Here is a 22,593-nt window from a genome sequence, read left to right on the forward strand (position 1 = left end):
GACCCGAAGCACCTTCCCCAATGTCAGAGAAAACAGGCTATGACCTTGCTGGGCACGTGGCTCAGCAGTTAAGAGCACTGGCTACCCTTGCAGAGGACCTGAGTTCAGTTCCTAGCGTCCACACAGTGGCTTGCAACTCCAGTTCCTGAGGACCCTGCGCCATCTTCTGGCCTCTGCAGCTATTGCAGGCACATGGTGCACACAGTTTATACAGGCAAAACACTCATACACATAAAATAAAAATAAATCTTTTTTTTTAAGAACACAATCTTAATAGACTTACTAACAGAAACCAATTTTTTAACCATATAGGCAACTTTTTTTAACCATAAAAATCTGGATTTACATTGTTAGACATTTTTTTAAAGTCAACCTGTTTAAGCCTTCAAGATGCTGTTCTTATTCCAAGCAATAAAGCCCCTTCCTTATAACACTTATAACAGTCACCCACCATGGGCTCAGCCACGCGTGCTGAAAGGGCAAGCATGGAAGTCCGCATGGAACTGGACAGTCTCAGACAGGAAATCTCTACCAGGGAAGAAAGACACAGAACTCATTCCAAACCTGGAGTCTGTGTGCACAGGAGCTTGGCAAGGCAGCCCATAGGAGCAATATGAGACAAGATGCTTGGGCAAAGGGCAACTCCAGTGCCTGCCGTTGCCCCGGAGGGACGTGAGGTCACTTAGAAAGCCAGAGAACTCACTCAGATGACTTCAAAATGGATGCCTCGGGTAGAGACAGAGTTAAGAATGACGACACAGTTTCAGTGACCTTGATGCGCTGCCCTTGGTGAAGGGGACCGGTAAGAAAGGGGTGGAACCAGCCCTCAGGGCTTTACTTGATCAAGTCACCGGGCAAGAGGGACAAGGTGCCCAAAACATGACTCCAAGAACAGCTCTGCCACTGCGCACTCATTGGGACAAATTCAAGCTGAGGGTTGAAACAGGAGGCAACCAGTGCCAGGTCACTCTCCAACCACTCAATGTCCAGGCATTTCTTCTTCTTTGGCACATAGAGGGCTGCAGGACAGACCCTCAACCCCACACACAGGAGGGTGAGGAATAAGATCTCAACATGTTTCAACTAGAATTTTAAAAATGAGTTATGATACAGTCTAAGAAACTCAGCCGAAATGCAGACTTTGCCTCTAAGCCAGACAGACAAATGTAGCTGTGGTCTGGCAGTTATGTGGACCCCGCGAGTTCATATTCCTATCAGTTTTCAGAGCCAAACGAAACAAGGATGAATGGCTGTGATACATAGACGTGCACATAGCACGAGTCAGATGACAATGCCGCTGCTAACCGACACACGGTTGTGTGAGCTCACAGCAGCCAATCTGCAAGAGCCCACTGTCACATTTTCAACATTTCTGCAGGTCAGGGCTCGACGTACGCATTAGTAAAAGTAAAACTGAATGAAGGTCACAGATTCTCAAAAGTCATCATAATTAGCTCGCTGTCTTTTATTATGGCTAATTCTCCTGAGGGTGCTTAGAAATATGGGGTATGGTACACAATCACGTGCTGTTATACATTTCTCCCGAGCCAGCATTAGTGATGTCATGTGGCTGCTTGAAATCAGCCATGGCAAAAAAATATTACACCAGGAAGCCAAGCAGAGTTCAGGTTAGCTCCCTGCATCAAAAACCTGCTGGTAAACATTAGAAGCACACAGGTGGGCCAGAAGGCAGAGCTCTCAAAGCAACTGCCTCTGCCTCGCATGCTCAGACAGAGACACTTCTGGGAAGCATCTTTCTAGCTCTGCAATGATGGGCAGTTGCCTCTAACTTTCCTCCACATGAGGAGAGCAGAGAACAGGTGAGTTCAAATCGGCCATCTGTGTAAGCAGTGGTGCCTGCCACACAGAGGTTAAGGAGCCAGACTTCCTGGGTTCTGAGCAACTCCTTGCCTCTTCTGTGCCTGAGCACAGGGACAATGGCAGTGACTACACACGGGGACAGACAGTGACCGGCACATCCTAGATGCCCAGTTTGTGCTGGCTGCTCCCACGACTGTCATCCAGAAGGTTGTGGATTTTTTTTTTCTAAGAATCATTTCCAGAGGAAGGTTAATTACTAAAGGCTTGATATTAATTTCTATATTATCAGACAAACACAGTGTTAATCCAAATACAGTGTTACATTCTAAGGAGCCCCACAGAAATTGGGCTGACTGCCAAATTTCAATTTCTTCCAAAAGAATACATGTTTGCCAAAATAAAAGGAAATGGGTAGGCAATATGATACAGGCACCAGCAATCTCAGCCCTTGAGAGGTGGGGGCGGGAGGATCAGGAGTTCACGGTCAACCTTAGCTACATAGTGGGTTAGGAGACATCCTGGGCTACATGAGACCTGGTCTCAAAAACAAACAAACAAAAAAAACCCCCACCAAACTAGACCAAAACAAAACAAAGAAAAACAAGCAATAATTTAAAACTTTTAAAAATGAATAAATATGGATGAGAGAAGTTGTCAGAAGTTAAGAGCTAGAGACCAGGTTGAATAAAACAAACCAAACTTAAATAGCATAGTTTTGTCACAATTCTGTCAGCAGACACAAACCTAAGCGTTCCCAGGAAGGGAGGCTCTCTGAGGATTTTCCTCGCCAGGCTGGCCTGTGAGCATGTCTGTGTGGCATTCTCCTGATTGATTGAGGTAGGAGTGCCCAGCCCACTGTGGGCAGTGCCAGCGCCGGGCAGGTGGGCCAGGACTGTGTAAGAAAGGCAGCTGAGCAAGCCTGAGGAAGTCAGTGGGCAGCATCCTCCATGGCCTCTGCCTCAGCTCCTGTCTCTGGGTTCCTGCCCTGACCTCCCTCAGTGATGGACTGAGAACCCTGTAAGCCAAATCAACCCTTCCCCTCCCCAGTTGCCTTTGGTCAGTTTTTTTTGTTGTTGTTGTTACAACCACAGAAAGCAACTAGAACCCTGAAAAAAGGGCAGAACTGGAGGGGATTGACCATTGCACTAAGAGGAAATGAGCCATTCCACTTGCTCCCCATCCACGTGGAACCTCGGGGAATGAAACGGGGCACACTTAATAGAAGGGGCATAGTGTGGCACCTCGTGAATGACGCCTCTGTGCTGCTAATTTGTTTTAATTGTCGCATATTAAAGTTTGGTTGTAATATAATTCACATAACTGAGTTTCAGTCAACATGCCTGTGGCCTTCAGAAACTGGGCCTACTCATACAACCAACCCCACATGCATGACCTGAAACGTGTTCCTCATCCCAGAATGTCCCATTTGTCCTTGGCGCTAGTAGCTGCCGCCTCTCTCTGAACCCCCGGTCTCCAGAAACCTCTGCTCCACCTTCCGGCTCCTTAAGTGTCTAGAACGTCACACAGATGGGGTCAGACCGAATGCATCTGGCATCCTAACGCAAGGCTTCTGAAGTCACCCGTGTTCCTGGCTGTCAGTGGCCCATTCTTTGTCACTGCTGAGCAGCAATCCATCCTGCAGTGGATGGACCGAAGTCCACACTACATGCAGCAGGTGGGCAACTTAAAGGAGCAAGCAAACTTTAACCACAGTGTGTGAGTAGCACGCTGCCTTCCAAGAGGTACCACAGCTTTATATATTTACTAGTGAGCATTTGCAAGACACACTAGGAAACTGAAAACAGCTTTAGGGAAGGGAAGGAAAGGGATAAGAGATACCTTCCTTGTATGTTTTTTAGAATTTTTTTTTTAAAACTTAATATGTTTTGCTAATACTCCCTACGTCTCAGGCCTGCCAAACCCTACAACTTTAAATCTATTTAGCTACCTCTCTGTGTAGTAGAAGTTTTAGTTTCTTTAAAAACTCAGTTATGTTACACACATAGGTTTTTTTGTTATAATCCCAAGTGTAGGGTGTGGGCTGCCTTAGTTTATCCACAGCTGTTAGCCCTGCTGTTGCTGGTTTGCTGGGCATCCTGACAGAGATTGGTATTGCTCCATAGAACCCAATGACCCTAACCAGCCGGAAGTTGTAAAGAGGCCTATGCCCCTCGCCCCACTAACCTTCTTTCTCTCCAACCTTGTGGTGGGGGTTGGAAGGCATTAGGGTGGAGAAGGGTTGGAAGAGAGGCAGAGGTACAGAACCCCACTAAGGTAGATGAAAAATATGCCTATGTCTCGGTCTTATCAAGATGGCTAGGCTTAAGCTACTATTTCTTGAGACAAAGAGGGACCTTTTCTCTTATTTCTTACATAAGAGTATTTCAGTGCAACTTTATCTCCTTTCCTTAACTATTTCCTTCTTAAGGAAGAGTGTGTGTGTGTGTGTGTGTGTGTGTGTGTGTGTGTGTGTGTGTGTGCACGTGCATGTATGTGTGTGCGCATGTGTATGTATATGTGTATGTGAGTGAATATGTATGTGACTGTGTGTGAGTATGTGAGTGTGTGCATGTGTGTGAGAGTGTATATATATGTGTGTGTGTTTGAGTGTGTACATGTAAGTGTGTGTTTGCATGTGTGAGTCTTATGTGAGTGTGTGATTATGAGTGTGTATGTGAATGCGTGTGAGTTTATGAGTATGTGTGCCTGTGTGAGCATGAATGTACATGTGAGTGTGTGTATGTGACTATGTGCATTATGTGTGTGCATGTGTGTATGTGACTGCATATGCATGCATGTGCGTGAGTGTGTGAATGTGAGTGTGTATGTGTGAGTATGTATATGTGATTGTGTGTGTGTGTGCGTACTGAATGTCAGGGTGCTCCCAACCCAAGAACCATCACGCCACGGCTCTGCACACTCACAGCACGTGACTGAGACAAGGACTCACAGGTGCTTTGTGGGATATGACAATGGAAGCAGACCCAGACACCCGGACAGAGCCCAAGGAGTGAGCTGAGCCCAGGACGGCACTGCCGGGTTCAAGGCTCTGCCAGGCCAGGAGGGGCACCTGTTCCTACAAATAGGAGCCACAGAAACTTGATTCAGGTCCCCTTGCCAGCCCCTCCATGAAATGTATTAGAGACATTTCAAGGAGAGCTGTGACCTCTCAGTTGGCCAAAGCGCTTAGTGTGCTATTCTTGTGACATGTGAACACACAACACATGCATGTGCATGCCAGTGCTAAAGTGTGGATATTGGAGGACAAATTTCAGAAGTCAGAAATTTTCACCATGTGGATGCCAGGATCCAACTCAGACTGTTGGCCTCTGTAGCAAGCGTGTTTACCTGCTGAGCCCTCTTACCAGCCTTTAAGGTCTACTGAGGGCTTCTAGAGGTCATTACTGACCCTCCCAGGAGGGAGGGGGGAGCTGGCCTCATGTGCAGGATTCCTCCCATACCTGTGCTTGACTTAGCATGGTTGCTGTGGTGTTTTGGTTCCTGGAGGCCGCTCGCTGGCCTGTTCATCTAATGCAAGGTTCAGGACCAGTGGTCTGGGCAGACACACCTATCAGAGAAGGAATGGTCACGCGGTGTTGGTTCCTGTCCCAAGCTCTCCTGCCTACCTTATCCTAACACCATTTACTGTTTCCTCAGAGACATGAGCTCCATTCTGTGTCATGAGCTCCCTATGAGCCCTTTCCAGCTAACCTAATTATCCATCCCAACATAGCTCCATGTATGAGCAGGAGTCAGTCAGGGAACCATTTCTAAAAGGCAGGAACGTGAGGGAAGTTTCTTAGGGTCTAGGACTATGACTAGGTCTGGCCTGTGGAGAGGCTGCACCCCAGGAACAGTCAAGCCTTCAGCAGATTGGGCAGAAAAGGGTATGTTAATCAGAATATGGCCACCAAGTGCTGTAACAACACTCAGGCCTGGCTCTATAGAAGGACCTTCATATTGAAAAGTTACCCCGATCAACTTCCTGTTAATCCTTCTGTTGGCATTGGGGTGAGAATGACACTGTAGTACCCTAACATTTTCAATTCTCTCAGGGTCTGGTAATTTCCCCTTTTAACCCACAGAATGGGTAGGCGCCTCTTCAGAGACAGGAAAACAATGAAAATGGCCAGAATTCAATGGCACTGTTTTGACTTCAGTGGGTTTTGTTTTCACAGTTGCTTTCTGTGTTGGGCATGCAATAATTGGTTTTTGCTTTACAGAAGGGTACCACCCTCTTGTTGTACAAAAGAGCTACAAAGTCATCTGGTTTAAAGAGAAATTATGAAACCAAACACTGAGCGGGCACAACCTTAAGACAGAATGTAAAAAGCAAGCTGGAGGTGCATGGCTCTATTACAGACACAAGAAGTGGACCTAAAATAATTGAAGACCTAGAGAGACCACCATGACTCAGGGCCAAGGCAGAAAGGCATAGGAGAGGGTTCTACAGAGAAAGGGGACAGGACAGCTCGAAGAGCCAGAGCACTTGCGACCTGCAAGTAGAAGATGAAACTAAAAAGGTAAACTGAGGCTAAGTGCCTGGGAATCCTGAAGCCAAGAAGAAGTACTTTGGATTTTACCTATGACCATGCGGTCTAACTAGAGACCCCCAGAGCACTGAGACAGTAGAGGAAGGTGGCTACTTCCAAAGCTGGCCTGGTTTGGGGGAACAGGAAAAGATGAGTGGGGTATGTGACCTCTGGGGAGCAGTCAAGGAAGCAACTGGAACAACTTCAGGAGTGTTCTAAGAGAAGGAGATGGCTTGCCACGAGAGTGGAACTTCCCCGGGTGTCCTCAAGAACAGAGCAGGGTACCACAGAGCTGGCTCAGGAGGCAGATATTAGCCCGGCTCCACAGTGGAGACCATCACCATATATGGAGCGAAAACTTAGGGGGAGAAAGAGGAAAAGAAAACAAGTGCGTACTGAACAGGCTTAAAGACAGAAAGAAAAAAATGCCTAAAGATAGCCTAAACAAAACACATGTGGCCCCAGTGCCGGCCTGTCTGCTGGCCATATGGCGTGCGATAAGGGGGATTGGGGGGGGGCAGGGCGGGCGGGGGGCGGGGGGGGGGCGGGACGTTCGCATCTATCTTCCACGACTCGTCTGCAGAGCTGTGCAGTACAGACCATGTCACGGTCCTTTCACCCCTGACTCACAGATTCCCCAGTCTGTACCCCCAGGGCTGGGAAGCAATCACTGTCACCCACCGCTCCCCCATTCTTGCTGCCTATCTCAGCCCCCACATAAACCACAGCCCCCACAGCTGTTTTCCCACAAGCCCCTAAACCACAGACTACGTCTGTGAGCTCTTAGGGCAACTGTGCCACAATGGGGACAGCTAGCCGGCTCATTAACATGTCCCTTCACTCCTGTATTCCACCATTAGTCACTGTCCTCTCTTAGGGTCCAGTAGTACTATAGAGTAAGGCTTATTCGCTACATTGAACATTTCTTGGAATTATGTCTCTCTCCGGTAGGTTCCACTAACTCGTCTGCCCACAGGGTAATAGCCAAGCACTAGCTATGAGGCACCAGTCTGCTAAAGCCAGTCTGCTTTCTCTCCCGGAAGTGGCCCAAATAAACCACACTCAGGAGTGCCCGTCCTCAGCCCGCAAAGTGTTCTAACCACCATCTCAGTTTCTGCTCTGATCAACTCGGTTTTGATTGAGGAAGCCCTGCTGTGGAGGTCACTCGGAGTCTCACGTGGGGCTCACTAGGCACGCCAATGGGATGCCACACCAAAGGTGAACTTTCTGATAAGTGCTGTGATGCTTCAGGCCTGAAATCCTGGTGAGACCTGGACCAGGAAGACTGAGCTTGAGGCTAGCCAGGGAGATGCGTGCGTTTCAACCCAGCGTAGGGCTACAGAGGAAGACAGTCTCAAAGACCAAACTGGTATTTTTCATCAGTATCTAGTATCCATGATTGAGTATTCTAGGTATTGCTATGACAATCTTATAGGAAGAAGGGTTTGTTTTGGCTCCCGTGGTGGGGGGAGGGGGGGAGTCTGGGTGAGGGAGCTTGAGGTCACATTGCATCCACAGTCAGGAGGCAGAGATGAATGCTGGTGCTTGCCTCCCTCCCTCCCTCCCTTCTGCAGAATGCAGGGCCTGCACACCTGGGGAATGGTGTTGCCCAATTTTAAGGTAGGCCTTTCCATGCCAAGTTGCCGAATCTAGACTACCCGTCACAGGTGTGCCAGCCCCTAGGGGACTCTGGGACCCCTCAAGGACTGCAACCATAGTAACCATCGTAGCATCCCATGCAGCATTCGGACGATGCCAAGTCCCCTTATGTACAGAGATGTCCCACGGCATTCTGTGGCTATATAAAACTACAAATACTATAAAAGATCACATACTTCTGCCCACATATTGCATACATACGATAAAGTTCATAAATCAGGCAAAGAAATAACCATTAAAAATAGAACCACAATATTCTGTGGTAAAAGTTATCTAACATTTATTATTTTTAGATTTTTTTCCCCATATAATATCATCTGATCTCAGTGACATATAGTGGCTGATACTCAGAGAAGCCACAAAGAAATCGGGGGTGGGGGTATTATACATATACTAAAGAAAACAGTTTATCTAACATCTGAATTTAATGGGAAATCTTATGTTTTATTTGTTCTATTTGGTAAGCACTTATAACAGAAGAGGCTGAGCCAACCTCTGGGGCAGCCTTCCTCAGAGACCACAATAGGAACAGCTCTGCCCCAGACTGCACTTTGCCATTGCTGTTCCCCGACTGCACTTCGCCAAGGCCAGCAGCAGGTTCTCTGTGGCTCTGTCTGCACAGATGACTTCTAGCTGTTATGAACCATTTGCTATGAATGCTTCAGCCAAAGCAAGAAGTTGCAAAGAGCCTCCAAGGAAGAGATTTGTGGAAACAATCTTAGCGAGAGGAAGGCCAGATGCCCCACACCCTAGCGCGTGTCAAACTCAGCCATTTGATACATCTTGGGGTTTGCACAGCAGCCTCCCCTGAGCAGCCCACACTCTCAAGGATGCTCACAAACCAAAGGAATCTAAGATCAAGAAGGGCAGGGCAGGCTAACCAGGGCATGGGTGGCTTTCTAAGTGGCCAGCAGCCCAAGTCAAGGCAGCTGGCCTGGGCAGGCCCTGACATGAGTCTGGCAGAAGGCAGAGCCCAGCCCCATTGCAAAGCTTCTCGGGGAATGAACTCACGGGGCTCCGGGCCAGACCACGTGCCGCAGAGATGAAGGCGATTCTCTACACGCAGCCTAGACACAGCTGTTAGTATCTGACTCCGACCCCAAACAAGGCAACAACGGGAAGACACTTTAATCTACAGATTCCCATCTGCTAGAAGTCTATGGCTAATTATATTACATTAAACTAAACAAAGTTGTGTTTATGTAAGTCAAAAATGTTAGAATGTTGGGAATTATGTATGGCCCAACTGAAGAATAATAATCCTAAGAGCGGTTATCAGACTCCATGCAAAGTGTTTATATTCACCGTGCTATGCTTATCTTTCATCTTGTTTTGCTTTGAGATGGGGTCTGATCATGTAAGCCCAGGCTAGGCTGTAACTCTCTAGGTAGCCCAGGCAGAATTTGAACTCATGATTGTGTCTCTGCCTCTTCCTCCCAAGTGCTGTGCTTGCCAGCATGTGCCACCCGGCTCTGGGCAGTGTTGATACTGAAACTAAGTACTTTAATGGTGAATAGTACATATGCACTTTAGAGAGGCAGAGACTCACTCAGTGCTCACGCAGCTGATGCACACCAGGCCTGTGTGATTCAACCCAAACCCACAGGCATTGCACCAGCTGTCCAAGCCAGGTCATGGATCTGTTCACCTCTGCTCTGGCTCTGCCTGTGGGCCAGTGGCTGGCTATTTCTACAGCAGCGGGCAAGGCCAGGACTCCCACAGTGCACAGTGGCCACTCTATGCCAATCAAAGCCTGGCTTCCCGAATTACAGCAAAATATATTTAGCAAATAATTTCAAGAGGAGAAAGACATTTACAAGTTTATTTGGAGGAAGGAAAGAGGACCCTCCATCTCCCCAAACTCACTTCCTAAAATAAACAGAAGGTAATTAACAAAGATAAATGGAGCCCAACCAGTTTTGAAATGCATTAACTCTGACTGCGAGTTGGTACCGTCATGCAGTGGGCCACCAGGAAAGGCATCAGCAGTGATGCGATGGGGCCTGAGACCCAGAGCATGGCTGATGAGTGACTGCCAAGCCTCAGAGAGGAGGGGACCAAAACCTCCCAGGAGGATGAGGCACAGTGAGAGACTGTCACTGGTCTCCTGGAACTCTTTACCCCTTTCTCAGCGGTTGAGACCAGCACAATACGTGAAAGGGAGCCGGTGAGATGATGTGGTGGGTAGCCCTTCCCTTGCAAACCCGATGACCTGAGTTCAATCCTTGGAACCACCTTTTATAAAATCAGAGACTAGAACGGATTCTACAGACTGGTTCTTTGGCCTCCACACGTGGACCAAGGCAGATGTGCACCCCTCCGTAACACAACAGTGTGGTTCCCCCCCCCCCGCTTTTTTTTCTTTTTAAAATACAGTTAAACAAGATAGCTGTCAGCCCTTAACTTTAAAGGGAGAAGTGGATATTGTGAACAAGAACCGTGAAACTCAGAGCCCAGCTAATGAAACAAGACTTAGCTTATGCTAGTTCCAATCCACCATCCGTAGAGATCAGAATTTGAGGATTAAGAAGAAGAGGGGACCGACCTTGACATGGGCCATGTAGTGATGACACGTCTCCTCCATGGGAGTCAGCTGCAGCTTCTCCGAGACCTGGCCGGCAGTCTCTCCCAGCAACAGGAAGTAGACTCTGGGCAGGTGGCCCTTCTCCTTTTGGGCCACATCAGCCGTCAGATTGTAGTTTAAACCTGACGGTAAATAAGGAATGGTGATGTCAGCAAAGATGGGCACACAGCGCTGAGACCACCGAGCCCCCAGTTTTGTGGAGACCCCTCATGCACAGTTCTCCCAATACAGGAAGTTGCCCTGCAGCCCACATCAAGACCTTCCCAGAAGCCAGGCTATGGACGAAACAAGATGGCCTCTGTCTTCCCAGTGATCCCATGGCATCAGGCCTATGGCGCATCCTTGTTTAAACCTCCTGCTTCTGTGAGGTGCCAACAGAGCCAGCAATGCGCCCGTATGTCACTGATCCCTCTCACCCATGCCTAGAGCGGTGGGCTGGTCGGCAAGCATCGCAGCACAGCTGCCAAATATAACTAGAAGCCGCTGACACCATGAAGGCGGCTTTTATTCAGCCAAATGGTGTGATACGGGGAACAATTGCTTACAATAATTCAATATCTCTCTAAAATGCCTAGCGTTCTCCATGAGTGTGTCACCCGCGGTGGGATGAGAACACTGAATGCCATTGTTGACACAATTAGGTGTCGGTCAACACCACACGAAAAAAAAAGAGTCCACTTTCATGGAGCCCCGTACTTGGAAACTGGGGGTGACTCTACTCCCAGGGTGCCTGCCCTTCCAACAAGGCTTTGGCCATAGTGGCTCCTACATGGAGCTTTTCTCCTGAAAACTCAGCCCTATACCTGACAGGGCAATGACAGACAGCAGAGCACACAGCAGAGCACATAAAAGAGAAAGAAGTGTGCTATGATGCCGAATGCCTGCTAGGTAAACCCAATAGATGTGGCCTCCATTACACTCGCATCTGTAATTAGATAGCCATGTGCTTTATGAGGAAAACTGAACTTCTACATCAGCAGACACACAGCACTGTTCTCTGTCCCAGGGGCCGGCCTCTCTGTAAGCCATTTTATTTCTTAATTCTTTTGTGGGTTCTGAGGTTATTGTATTTTTTTAAAGATTTAAAAAAACATTGTGTGTGTCTGTGTGTGTGTGTGTGTGTGTGTGTGTGTGTGTGTGTCTGTGTCTACATGCTACATGAGAGCAAATTCCCATAGAAGCCAGAAGATGCATCGGATCCCTGGAAACTGGAGGTCCAGGCAACTGTGAGCTGCTCAGCTTGGGTCCTCTAGAGAGTCCAGCCACTAACACATTTGTCTTGCTCCAGGAAATGTAGTTTCCACGGTGGAAAAACAATAATCTCTGGTCCTAAAATTACCAGGTAGCTGGCCAATGAGAAGGCAGATGAGCCATCCCAGGCCATTGCCACACACCCATGTCACAAGTTCAGCCATTGAAGCCAGCGCCTTCCAGTGGTTAAGTATGGTGAGGCCAACTCACAGGAGTGGCTGTGTCCTTAGACAACACCAAAGGGAAGTCTGAACGGGGAGGAAGAAAGGTGACTTGACAGCTGTCTGTGGCTGTACCTAATGGCTTCTCTGGGCCCTGCAATATCATGGCTCCCATTGGCCAGATGGCAGATTCCTAGCCAGTGAAGGCTATGATGCCCTAACTTGCATATCCCAATGAGAACTAGATTTCTAAGGCAAAGCTGGTCACCAGGAGGGACCCAGGATGAGGATCATCTAAGAAGATAATTCTACTATGAAGAAAAGAACATCTAGGGGATGCGCACCAGTAGAGAAAACATGGGGTAGAAGCAAAGGTTTCAAATGGAGCATGCGCATAGACTGCCAAGGCCTTGAAGAAATCTTACAGATCAGCGCATGCACAGCCTTCATTTGGGGGACAAAGGGATCTGCGGCTCCAAACGGGAAAATACTCCCTTCATCCCAAGAGCCATCTACCATCCACAGAATCCAGACTTCCCCGTGTCTAGCCTGGGCTATTCATACCACATTGACCCATGGTGGGGAATTTTTAGCTTCACCTGACCTAAAACCTCTTACCCTGTGAGTGCGGAAACTGCAGGGCTAAACATAGAGAAAGATCAAGAGCCAGCTTGAAGCCAATGTACATTTGATTCCACATAGTAACAACCCAAGAGGATGAGTGGTTACGTATCCAGGAACTGAAATGACGTCTGGAGGTGTCCACTGCTGGAGGACAGATGAGAGGCTGTGGCTAGTGCTGCGTAGCCTGAACAGCCCCTGTCCAGCCATCCACCCAGCTGACACATGAAGGTTGCCCATGTCCCTGAGGAGAAGGAAAATCGAAAGGGCAGCAGACCCTGTGATCCGGCCGGATGAACTCAGGGAGGACGGGGATGAACATAGGAAGACAGAGCAGAAGGTGTGGCCTCCAATGTGCATCCTCTTGGCCTCTCCCAATCTCCCTGACTCTGCTAAGGGCTTTTCTTTAACTCGCACCAGAAGTCAGTTCTCCAAGCAGCACCCAGCAGGTAGGACGCCTGTTTCCTTGCGCTCAGGGTACCTCACACTGAGGCATGTCCTACACTGACTCCCCACATCCCCCAGCAGGGCTGAGTTTGATGGACCCACAGTGCTTAGTTTTAAATCCTCTATTTGGTCTCCTAGAATTAGCTAATTTACGTGCCACCTCAGTCAGACCGCGGTACCCAGTCAAGCACGAAACTGCACATCTCTCTGAGGGTCTTTTAAATCATTAGACTTTGGCTGAAGCAAATCAAATTCCATAATGTGGGTGAGCTGCATTAGACAAAGGTCTTGAGAAGAGAACATCAAAGTCTCCCAGCGCCCCAGGAAGGAGGAGTTCTGCATCCGGCCTGCCGGCAGATCTAAACTGCCGCTTTAGCTCAGCCTTGTGTCTCCGGTCAGAGTCAGCATTCAGGCCCGCCAGCCTCATGTCCCATGAGCTAACCCATCAGTTAACCCACATTCCTGCATCACTCCTATCCTTCCCATTAGCAACCTCCCTGGGCTGTTCCTCTGGAGAATCCTGCTTGTGCTGGCATTCTGCCCCACTTACAGGCTGGTACTGCCGGGCTCATCCCTACGCCTAGGTGTGCCCTGAGACCCTTGTCTTGGTAAATTAACACAGGGCAAGTCAGGAAAGGGGTTGGGGGGGTTGGGGTTGATTTCAGCCTTCTATGCATGCCCAGAGCGGTGCCGAACACTTTACAAGCACCATTTTCTGCTCAAAGCACCAGTGCAGTGTAGTCTTCCCAAAGATCCCAGAGACTTACGGGAGGGGAGGAGCCAGGGGCGGGGCAACTGCTCTGTTTTGGGCGGGGCATGTGGGTATCAACCCGCTAACCTAGCAGATTTTTCTCCAATGTTTAAGTGCCTGATCCCAGACAGACCCTGTTATTCAGCCCCAAGGAAATTTAGCATTTCCTCTCTAGAGCTGCCTCCTCCGTGCTTGATATGAAATTTATTTTGACATTATAAATACGCAGACGTTCACTCCATATCCGACTCTCACTTCTGGAAGCAAGCAAGATTCACCATGTAGAAGCTCTGCCTGCACGAGGAGAGTCTGGGAGCTGCCAGAGGGTAAGAAGAAACAGTCAAGTCTGAAGCCCTGTGCGCCAGTGGTAGCTTTAAATAGCTCCTGTTCAAGTACCCCAAGCATGCTGGGATGCAGCCAATCAGCTTGCTTGGGGAGGGGGCGGTGCCTTCAAAGCCCCTACCCAGAAGGATGCTGGTTCAGATTAGCGCTGGTTCCCACAGCACATGACACAAGTTCTTCCTTCTGGCAGTTTGTGTCTGTGGCATGTCAAATGATGTCATGTGGATGGAAAAGCTGATCATCCCCAGTCATGCTTTCGCCTGCCTCCCCGCCCTCCCTCCCATCCCCCCCCCAAGCTGGTTCCCAAGGGCCCCCCAAGTGGGCTGGGGCAGGGGAGAGTGCCAGCTGTCTCGCATCAACTGGGGCTCTGGTCTGTCCCGGCCAACACTAAATCATTTCCAAATCTCCCATCAGAAGGAGGTTTGAGCTGTGAAAGTCTACTTAAGTCTTCTTCCAGCATTACTCAGCCTCCCTCAGCGCATCCCAGGAGATCGGTAAAGGGGCATTTCCACTTTACTAGCTTTCCTTAATTCTCTCCCTCTTCTTCCAAGGAATGCGATCTTTACTTGGCAGTGATTACTTTCTTAGGTAACCCCCATTCCTTCCATAACAAGACTTTCCCCCACCCCCACCCCATCCCATCCCTACACTTCTGGGGACCAGAAGCTTTGAGAACATTCTCTTCATGCAAAGGCTGTCCCGAGTAGTCACTCCACCTCTAACTTGAGAAGAAAATGTTTGGAGGTACAAGGTATCTGCTTCCAACTGTGTTTCTGCTATTCCTATGGATGACCCGGATGACCTGGGGGCTCCCCGTAAGGGCCTGGGGTCTACGGCTTGGATACAGGCAGTGCTCTCTGCTCGTGAAAAGCTTGTCAGGATTTCTATAAGCCAAGGAAACGTGAGGGGAGAGGATCAGGACACAGCCCTGTGATTGAGGCCTTTCATAGCACGCCTGAGACCCTGGATTCACTCCCCAAACGAACATGCATTTATTTCCCTTGGCTCCAGTCCTCCCTGGTTTTCATTTGATGCTATAGCAATAGTGCTGTAGACAAGACAAGCCTCTGGCCACCAAGACAAGCCTCTGGTCTACCTAGAGACAGCCTATGGGTAAATGACACAGTGCACTTGGCCACAGCACTCAGTCCTCTCTTGTGGCTGCCAGGAGGCTCTGAGAAGCCACAGGCAGCCCCCGAGCCAAGCATGAAGTATCTAAGAACACTGTTCGGAATGAGCTGAACTCTTGTTTGAAATTGCTTAGTGAAACACGCTATAAACCTGTTCCCGAAGGCTGCCGGAGCGGAGCGAGAAGCCAGCCTGCGTGCCACCCTGAGCGTGTCTAGAAGGGCAAGCACGGAGACCCCCTTCCCGCTAGAATGCAAGTCCGTGCTCTGTGGCCAGGGCTGAGCACAGAGTCTGGCAGAGCTTCATCCCCCTCTGCCAATCGAAGAGCCCAAAATAACACAGATGAGGCTCATTTTCCCACCTCCCTGCCTCCAGAGTCCGGAGTGAGCACGGAGGACGCCCTAGGAGAGCCAGTGCTCTAGGGGCAGGAACATGGCCTTAATAGTTCAGATCCCCACCCCTACCCCGAGAACCCGGATGCTGCTCTGCTGCTTATGAAGCCCTAGGTTCCAAGGATCTAGGTTCCAAGCACATCCTCCTGCACTCTGCTGTGGCACGGGGCTGGAATCCCACAAGCTTGTTTTGCCAGCAGCCCCCTGTGAGGCTCTGCCAACAGGGAGAGATGAGAGGGAGGGAGCCTGCAAGGAGGGGGAAAGGAGGCCTTGCTCCTTCCTGTTTATTCGGCTGCTTAACCAACAACGAGTGGTCATGGCAGCTGGTCCCAACGGCCATAATTCTACCTCATAGTCTCTCCTCCGTGACCCAACACCCTCATCGAACTTTCTCAGAGGGGCAGGTAGCATCGCCCAGCGCTCTCTGCTTAAAGATTTGGGTTCCGGTTACAGAAGGTCCCTTCTTCCAATTCCCAGGTTCTGCTAAGCCCAAGGAAGGAGTTAAGCGAGTACAAGCGCAACTGGCCACCTGGAGGCCTGGTAAAGCACAGTTGTTGTGTTCCATGCCCCGAGTTCTCATCCAGTTCCAGTGTGCATAGCCAGCAGGATCCCAGGTGCTGCCGTGCAGCTGATCTGAGGGGCTGGCCAGCTACTGGCACCATCCCAGCCGTCTTCTGTAATCGCTACTGCATGCTCCCTTGCCTGATAAGCTACTTCCAAGAGGCAAATCCTGCTTTTATATATACACACACATACACACACATACATACACATAGTGTGGTAACTGTTCCCTCCCTGGATCTTGCCTATCATAGGGGCCAAGGCAGATTCACCCCTTATGGGCAACCTACTTCCCATAATGTTCCCAGAAGTCACAACTGCCCCTCTAGTGGCTGACCTTAGTGACCCTGTGCCCAAAAGAGTGCTGAGATTTCCCATTGCTAAAGCTAGATTGAAGAAACAGTTGGTGTAACGTGCCCAAGCCCGCTAGGTCCCAACGGCAAGAAGGAGCAACGCCAGAGACAAGATGACCACATCTGCTCTGGCTCCAAAGCCATCCTCCAAATAGGTCATGTGATTGAAGGCCCAGCAGATCAATGCCACAGAACATGCCAACCCTGGCTGTAATTCAGGTGCCCAGGTGGGGCTGCCCAGATGCAGCCATCTGCTGGTCAACAGCCCGGGACATGGAGACCCTGAGTGTTCAGAAGACCTTTTCATTCAGGCATCACCAGGTGGTCCACAGAGAGTACCCAGGATCGCTAGGGTGTGTGTTCCAAATGCAGAGACCTCGGAGATGGCCCTGGCTGGAGGATCCCGGGCCCCTGAGATGTCGCATCCTTCCTCTACCTGAAACCGAGAGAGCTGATCTTCTAGCTCTGTGGGACCAAAAGTAGCCTTCCTGATGACCTTGAGGAACACCCGCCACTGGCCCAGGTCTACACAGCTCCAGCAAGCTACCTTTTCCTCGCCCTCACCGATGACTACATTTCTAGAACAGTCATCCATTTTTCCTCTCCCAAACTCCCCACTCCACAGCCACCTTGTTCTCTCAGGTGGATGGCTACATTTCTGATTGGGATGTGCTTCATTTTTCATGAAAATGACAGGAAAAAAACTGGAACAGATACTTCAGGAACTTTCCCCCAAGGAGACATAAACAAATGCCTACCCGTTCCTTAGGGGGCTGCAAGGACCAAGCAAAGTCCAAAACAAACTGTGATCCCTTAACTTCCTACTTTGTGGGGGTGGGGGAGACCAATGGGATCACTGGCCTGACTGGCAGAGCATGGATGAAGGCTTCTCACAGGAGTGTGGGTGGTCCCAGAGCAGCCACACTGGAAAGTCTCACTCTAGCAAAGACTGCAACATCCTCACTACTGCAGAGTCCTCACCTCCCCAGCAACCTTCCACAGCCTGCACACTCTAGCACGCCCCAAGACCACGAGGCCACAGGCGACTAGGGCAGAATGACATACACGTGACTGAGAGGTATGGGAGCCGATGCCTGGGATCTCATGTGGGTCCAGGCAACCTCCCCTCTTCCTTCTATGAAGGAACAGTCAACAATCCCCATCTGCTGGGGACAGGGGACGTCTTAAGCAGCCCCAGCTGTTGAGATAAGATATGGCTGTTGTTCTCAGAGGATAATGCCTCACAACATGTGAGTGAGGGATATTTTCCTTACCGCCCTATTGATATCAACATTCCCTGCTTTACACCTGATTTTTCCTTCCTCCGTGTGGGCACACATATGTGCTTGTGGGGGATTGAACGCTGGGCCTCACATATGTTAAGCACATTTTCTATGACTCAGCTATAATCCAAACCCAAACCTGAGTGTAAAAAAAAAAAAAAAAGGTAAAGATCTCTGGAGAGCCTCAGAGAACAAAGGGACATTTGTATTCAATGAACCATGTGACATGAGCTAAGGAAGTGACCTGAAGAGGATACACAGGGGCTAACTCATCCACCACTGACCACCAGTCAAGTGTCTCCACATTGTCTGCACATCATCTGATAGCTGCCTTTTCCATAAGCGTTTACTGCTTTAAGGGCCACGGTCAAGCTCAGACCCCCATGGATTTCTTCCTAGTGGTCTGTGAAAAGCTGGTGCTTGACTGTGGCCCCAGAAAGGGTGAATCCGCCCTCCCATGTTTATTGTATGGCTATGTTCAATGTGGCAATTTCTAAGCTCTCTTTATAAGAAAGAAATCTTTATATGTAAATATAAGGTTTAATTGTAGAGTTTGTTTGATCCAGTTGATCAAAATAATTTGCCAATGAGATACATAGTGGGAGAATAGTGTGTTGTTGTATGAAACAGAATGTTTAAAGTCCAGCTGAGGGAACTGCACATGTGACTGTGCTTTTGCAGGTTGGGAGGATGTGCATACATATGAACTCCAGAGTTGTGCTTTTCACACTTAAATTGCACACAGGTAGCTCACAAGGAAATTGCGGCAGCTCTCCAATGGCACAGCCTAGAGTCATCAGAGGGAGTCTCAGCTGAGGCAAGGTCCAGATCAGTTTGCCCTGTAGTCATGTCTGATAGAAAGTGCTCTTGATTGACGGCTGATTTGGGAGGGCCCAGCCCCATGTGAACAGCGCCATCCCTGGATTGTGTAAGAATGTTGAGTATGAGCTTTTCCGGAACTCTCTGAGAGCCTTGGAAACCTTCACATCCTGATTCTCAAGGTCAGGTGTGTGGACCTGGTACCTTGTTGAGGCTGCATGGTGTGTGTGTTTGTGTGTGTGTGTGTGTGTGTGTGTGTGTGTGTGTGTTGTGTGTGTAGATTCTGTTTAAGTGCACAGAGTGTCCATTATGGACAAGGCTCATGCACTCCATCTCACCATCCCACACTCTGCCCCACCCAGTGAGTTCCAGTCTGGTCCTCATATATTTGGGGGCAAGGATGAGTGTTATCTGTCCTAGCTGGAGGGTATGTGAACTTTGAAATATGCAAATGAGAAGGAACGTGAAAAGAGGAGCCCCAGAGAAAAAGAGTGTCCAGCCCACTGGCCCCCTGCCTGCAAAGCCCACTGGGAAAGAAAGTGGGAAGGAACTTGGAACATCCCACACATCTTGTAACTTGGCACCAACTAAGCTGGGTACCCTGAGCCCTGGCACTGTGACTCATTACCGATTTCGTCGGGCACATGCCTGCCATGGAACCGGAAGCACACAGTGACATTCAGGCAGTTCACAGGCTGCTGTCCATCATGACACTGAGGGGCTGTGATGTTGATGGAGGCTGGGAGGAAGATGGAGACATCCACAGTGATGACCGGTCTGGCCCTGCAGGACAAGGAGGGGGAGGGGAACCTGTGTTGAGTAGCAGTTTTCAAACACGAAGTATACAGGCAGAATAGATCCTGGGCCTTCAGCCAGCGTTTAATTAAAGAACGGGACGCCCCAAGAGAGAAAGGCCAGTGTGCTCTGTAAGTACTTGTTTCTGGTTTTAAAAGTAGCACATTCCCTAAAATACTAATGGTTTGCTTCCCAGTAACAAAGGCAAGTTAGTTGTTAACGAGACACAGCTGGCTGAAGCCATAAATCAACCACCAGATGCTGGGTGATTATTTAAAATTTCACCCAAGAAGTTCCGCTTTCCATCCCATTGGGGAGACACGAGTGCACCGACAAGAAGACTCTACAACGTAAGTTGGGGGTCGGGAGCTAGAGGAAAAGCCGGGTGTGATCGCCTACTCCTGGAATCCCAGAATCCCAGTAATGGAGTCAAAGGATTCCTCAGAGTTCTAGGCCAGCTGGGGTCACAGAGTGAATACTTACATTAATAAGCCAAGAGGAGGAGAGGGGAGAGAGAGACAGTGAGACAGAGAACACCACATACAAACTGAATGGTTCTCCTCCATTGTCTGCGCAAGTTAGAACTTGGCAGAGTTCTCTCTCATCCAGTTGGTCAAATATCCTCTTTCATTTATGTCTATCAATTCATTGAGTATGTTCTAAAGCAAATTGATTAATGGAGTCCCAGCTGGTACTAGCAAAACACTTAAAGGAATCAACCTGTCTGGCCTCAGGACAAAATGAAATCCAATAAACACAGTCCTCTCCCTGATAGGACCACCTGCCCCAGTGCCTGATGGGTGGACAGCATCCCTGGACTCCCCTGGAGCATCAAGACAAAAGCTTAGACAGAAGCAGACATCTCTTTCCCATGGTAAACATCTGCTCAGCGAGGTGTCACCTAAGCTGTGGCTTGACCTTTTCCCCTCCAGGCCTCACCTTTTCCCTCTCAGGAGCCCTGGCCTTCGTGCTTTTGCTGAAGTAGCATGGGAGCAATGCCCTCACATGTGGCGGTGTGTGTGTGTGTGTGTGTGTGTGTGTGTGTGTGTGTGTGTGTGTGTGTGCCAGGACAGATGGGACAGATGACCAACCAACCTCAGACAGGAGAACATTCGAGGAAAACCTGGGTGCATAATGCAATGGGAAGACACATGACAGATGGCACGAGGGGACCCTGCTGCTGCTGCTGCTGCTGCTACTACTCCAGAGACAGGAGCGTCAACAGAAGTGCAGCTGTGACAAGGCTGTGAACTGGGGTTACTCTGAGCAAATCTGGCTATAGGGCAAACGAAAATCAGGTAACAATGATGCCTGAAAGAAGTCAGCATCCTGGTGTGTCCACTTTCTTCTGGTTCATCCCGAAGATGCTAGACTAACTCAGAAAGTAGATCATTTCACCCTAGTCAGTGTCCCAGTGATGTCATGATGGACTTTGTCACCTGGGGGGCGGGGTGTAATCTGGAATCACCATAGAAACACGTGACAGAGTTTCTAGGTCAGGTTAGGTGAGGCGGGAAGACCCACCCTGGATGGGAAGTATCATCCCATTGGCTGGCAGTGTCTGACTGAAAAGGAAGGAGAAAGCGAGCTTAACACCAGCATTTGGCTCTCTCAGCTTCCGGGCTGTGGATGCCTTGTGACCAGCTGCCTCCCGTTCTCGCCACCATGATTTCCCGATGGACTGTACCCTCAAACTGTGAGTCAAAATAAACTATTCCTTCCTTAGCTTGTTAGGTTTGTTTTGTTTTGTTTTTTCAGTCATTTTGTTATAGCAATAAAAAAAATGTAGGCAAGAAAGATGCTGAGGATTGCATAAAAGCCCGCTGATCTCCTCATAGCTGGTCTCTTCGTGGGAAGCCCCCCTAGTACTCTCTCTCTCTCTCTCTCTCTCTCTCTCTCTCTCTCTCTCTCTCTCTGTGTGTGTGTGTGTGTGTGTGTGTGTCTTTCTCTCTCTCCGTGTATCTGTCTTTCTCTGTCTGTCTGTCTTTCTCTCTCTGTGTCTGTCTTTCTCTCTCTTTCTCTCTCTCTGTCTCTGTCTGTCTGTCTGTCTGTCTCTCTCTCTGAGTCTGAAGGCCATCTGCAGGCAAGGAGTTGGAAGGGCAGGAGCACAGATACAGAGATAAAGTATCCAAAGCTCCAGAGAGAGATTCAGAGAGAGAGAGAGAGAGAGAGAGAGAGAGAGAGAGAGAGAGAGAGAGAGAGAGAGAGATAGGCTTTTCCCTGCAAAAACCCCCTGGCAACCCCCTGAGCTGCTGACTATGAAAAGGAAGATGAAAGGCCCAGTCCATCCATTTATCAGTCAAAAGGGAGACAGGGCGTTCTCCCAGAGAGCTCAGCTGAACGGGGTGAGGTAAGCAGGAGACAGAAGGAGCAGTGTAGACAGAGCCCTGAGTTTGGAAAGCAGACTCCTCTGAAAGGGTCAGCCGAGGCCCTCCTGGGGCCTTCTCTTTCCACGTCTGTTACAGCAGTTCCCTCGGTTTTTGTTTGTCTGTTTCCACGTTAAGTATTGTTTTTGGGTGAGGAAAGCAACCATTCATAAGCTTCTCTGGTCACTCCCTTTGCCACCCGGTGGCCTAGCACCAGGCTCCTATCTCTGGCACACAGGACCTGGCCTCCTGAGCAAACTTCCTGAGGGCGGAGCTGGAGCCTGTTCACGCTCCTAGGGTGGAGCCAACCTGCCACCCACCAGCCCCCTGAGATAACAGCATCCACAGGCACCAGAAGACAGAGCCAGAAGTGCCTTTAATCCCCAGCACTCAGGGAGGCAGAGGCAGGTGGATTGCTTTGAGTTCAAGGCCAGCCTAGTCTACAAAGAGAGCCCAGAACAGCCAAGGCTGCACTGAGAAACAACAAAGCAGGGCAACATGGTCAGGGCAGAAAAGACCAGGTGGGCGTGTCCTGGCGGAGCCGGTTCCAAAGGTAATTGTATTGGCTGATGCAGCTTTGGGCGGTGGTGTAGCGGAAGCCACCAGCTGTGGTTTAGGGGAATGGAGGAGGCTGGGAGACTGAGGGTCTTGGCTGCCTTTCCTGAAGCTTGGCTCCACAGATGGCTCAGAGGCAGTGACCTTAGATTTCGAGTTTCTTCTGATTGGG

At 49.5% G+C, this 22,593-nt stretch overlaps 1 protein-coding gene across 2 annotated transcripts in view; it reads right to left on the reverse strand.

The window, feature by feature from the left end:
* ITGA9 (integrin subunit alpha 9) overlaps nt 1-22,593 on the reverse strand; it is a 316,744-nt gene that overhangs the window by 219,950 nt on the left and 74,201 nt on the right. For both annotated transcript variants that reach the window (XM_084754233.1, XM_084754234.1), the window contains exons 14-15: nt 19,334-19,488; nt 10,558-10,718 (exon numbers count right to left, since the gene is read on the reverse strand). In XM_084754233.1, the coding sequence (XP_084610359.1) occupies nt 10,558-10,718; nt 19,334-19,488 (316 nt within the window). The remainder of the gene's footprint in view (nt 1-10,557; nt 10,719-19,333; nt 19,489-22,593) is intronic.

The sequence above is a fragment of the Acomys minous genome (assembly GCF_964271855.1).
Source record: "Acomys minous genome assembly, chromosome: 13".
In the NCBI taxonomy this organism is placed as follows: domain Eukaryota; kingdom Metazoa; phylum Chordata; class Mammalia; order Rodentia; family Muridae; genus Acomys; species Acomys minous.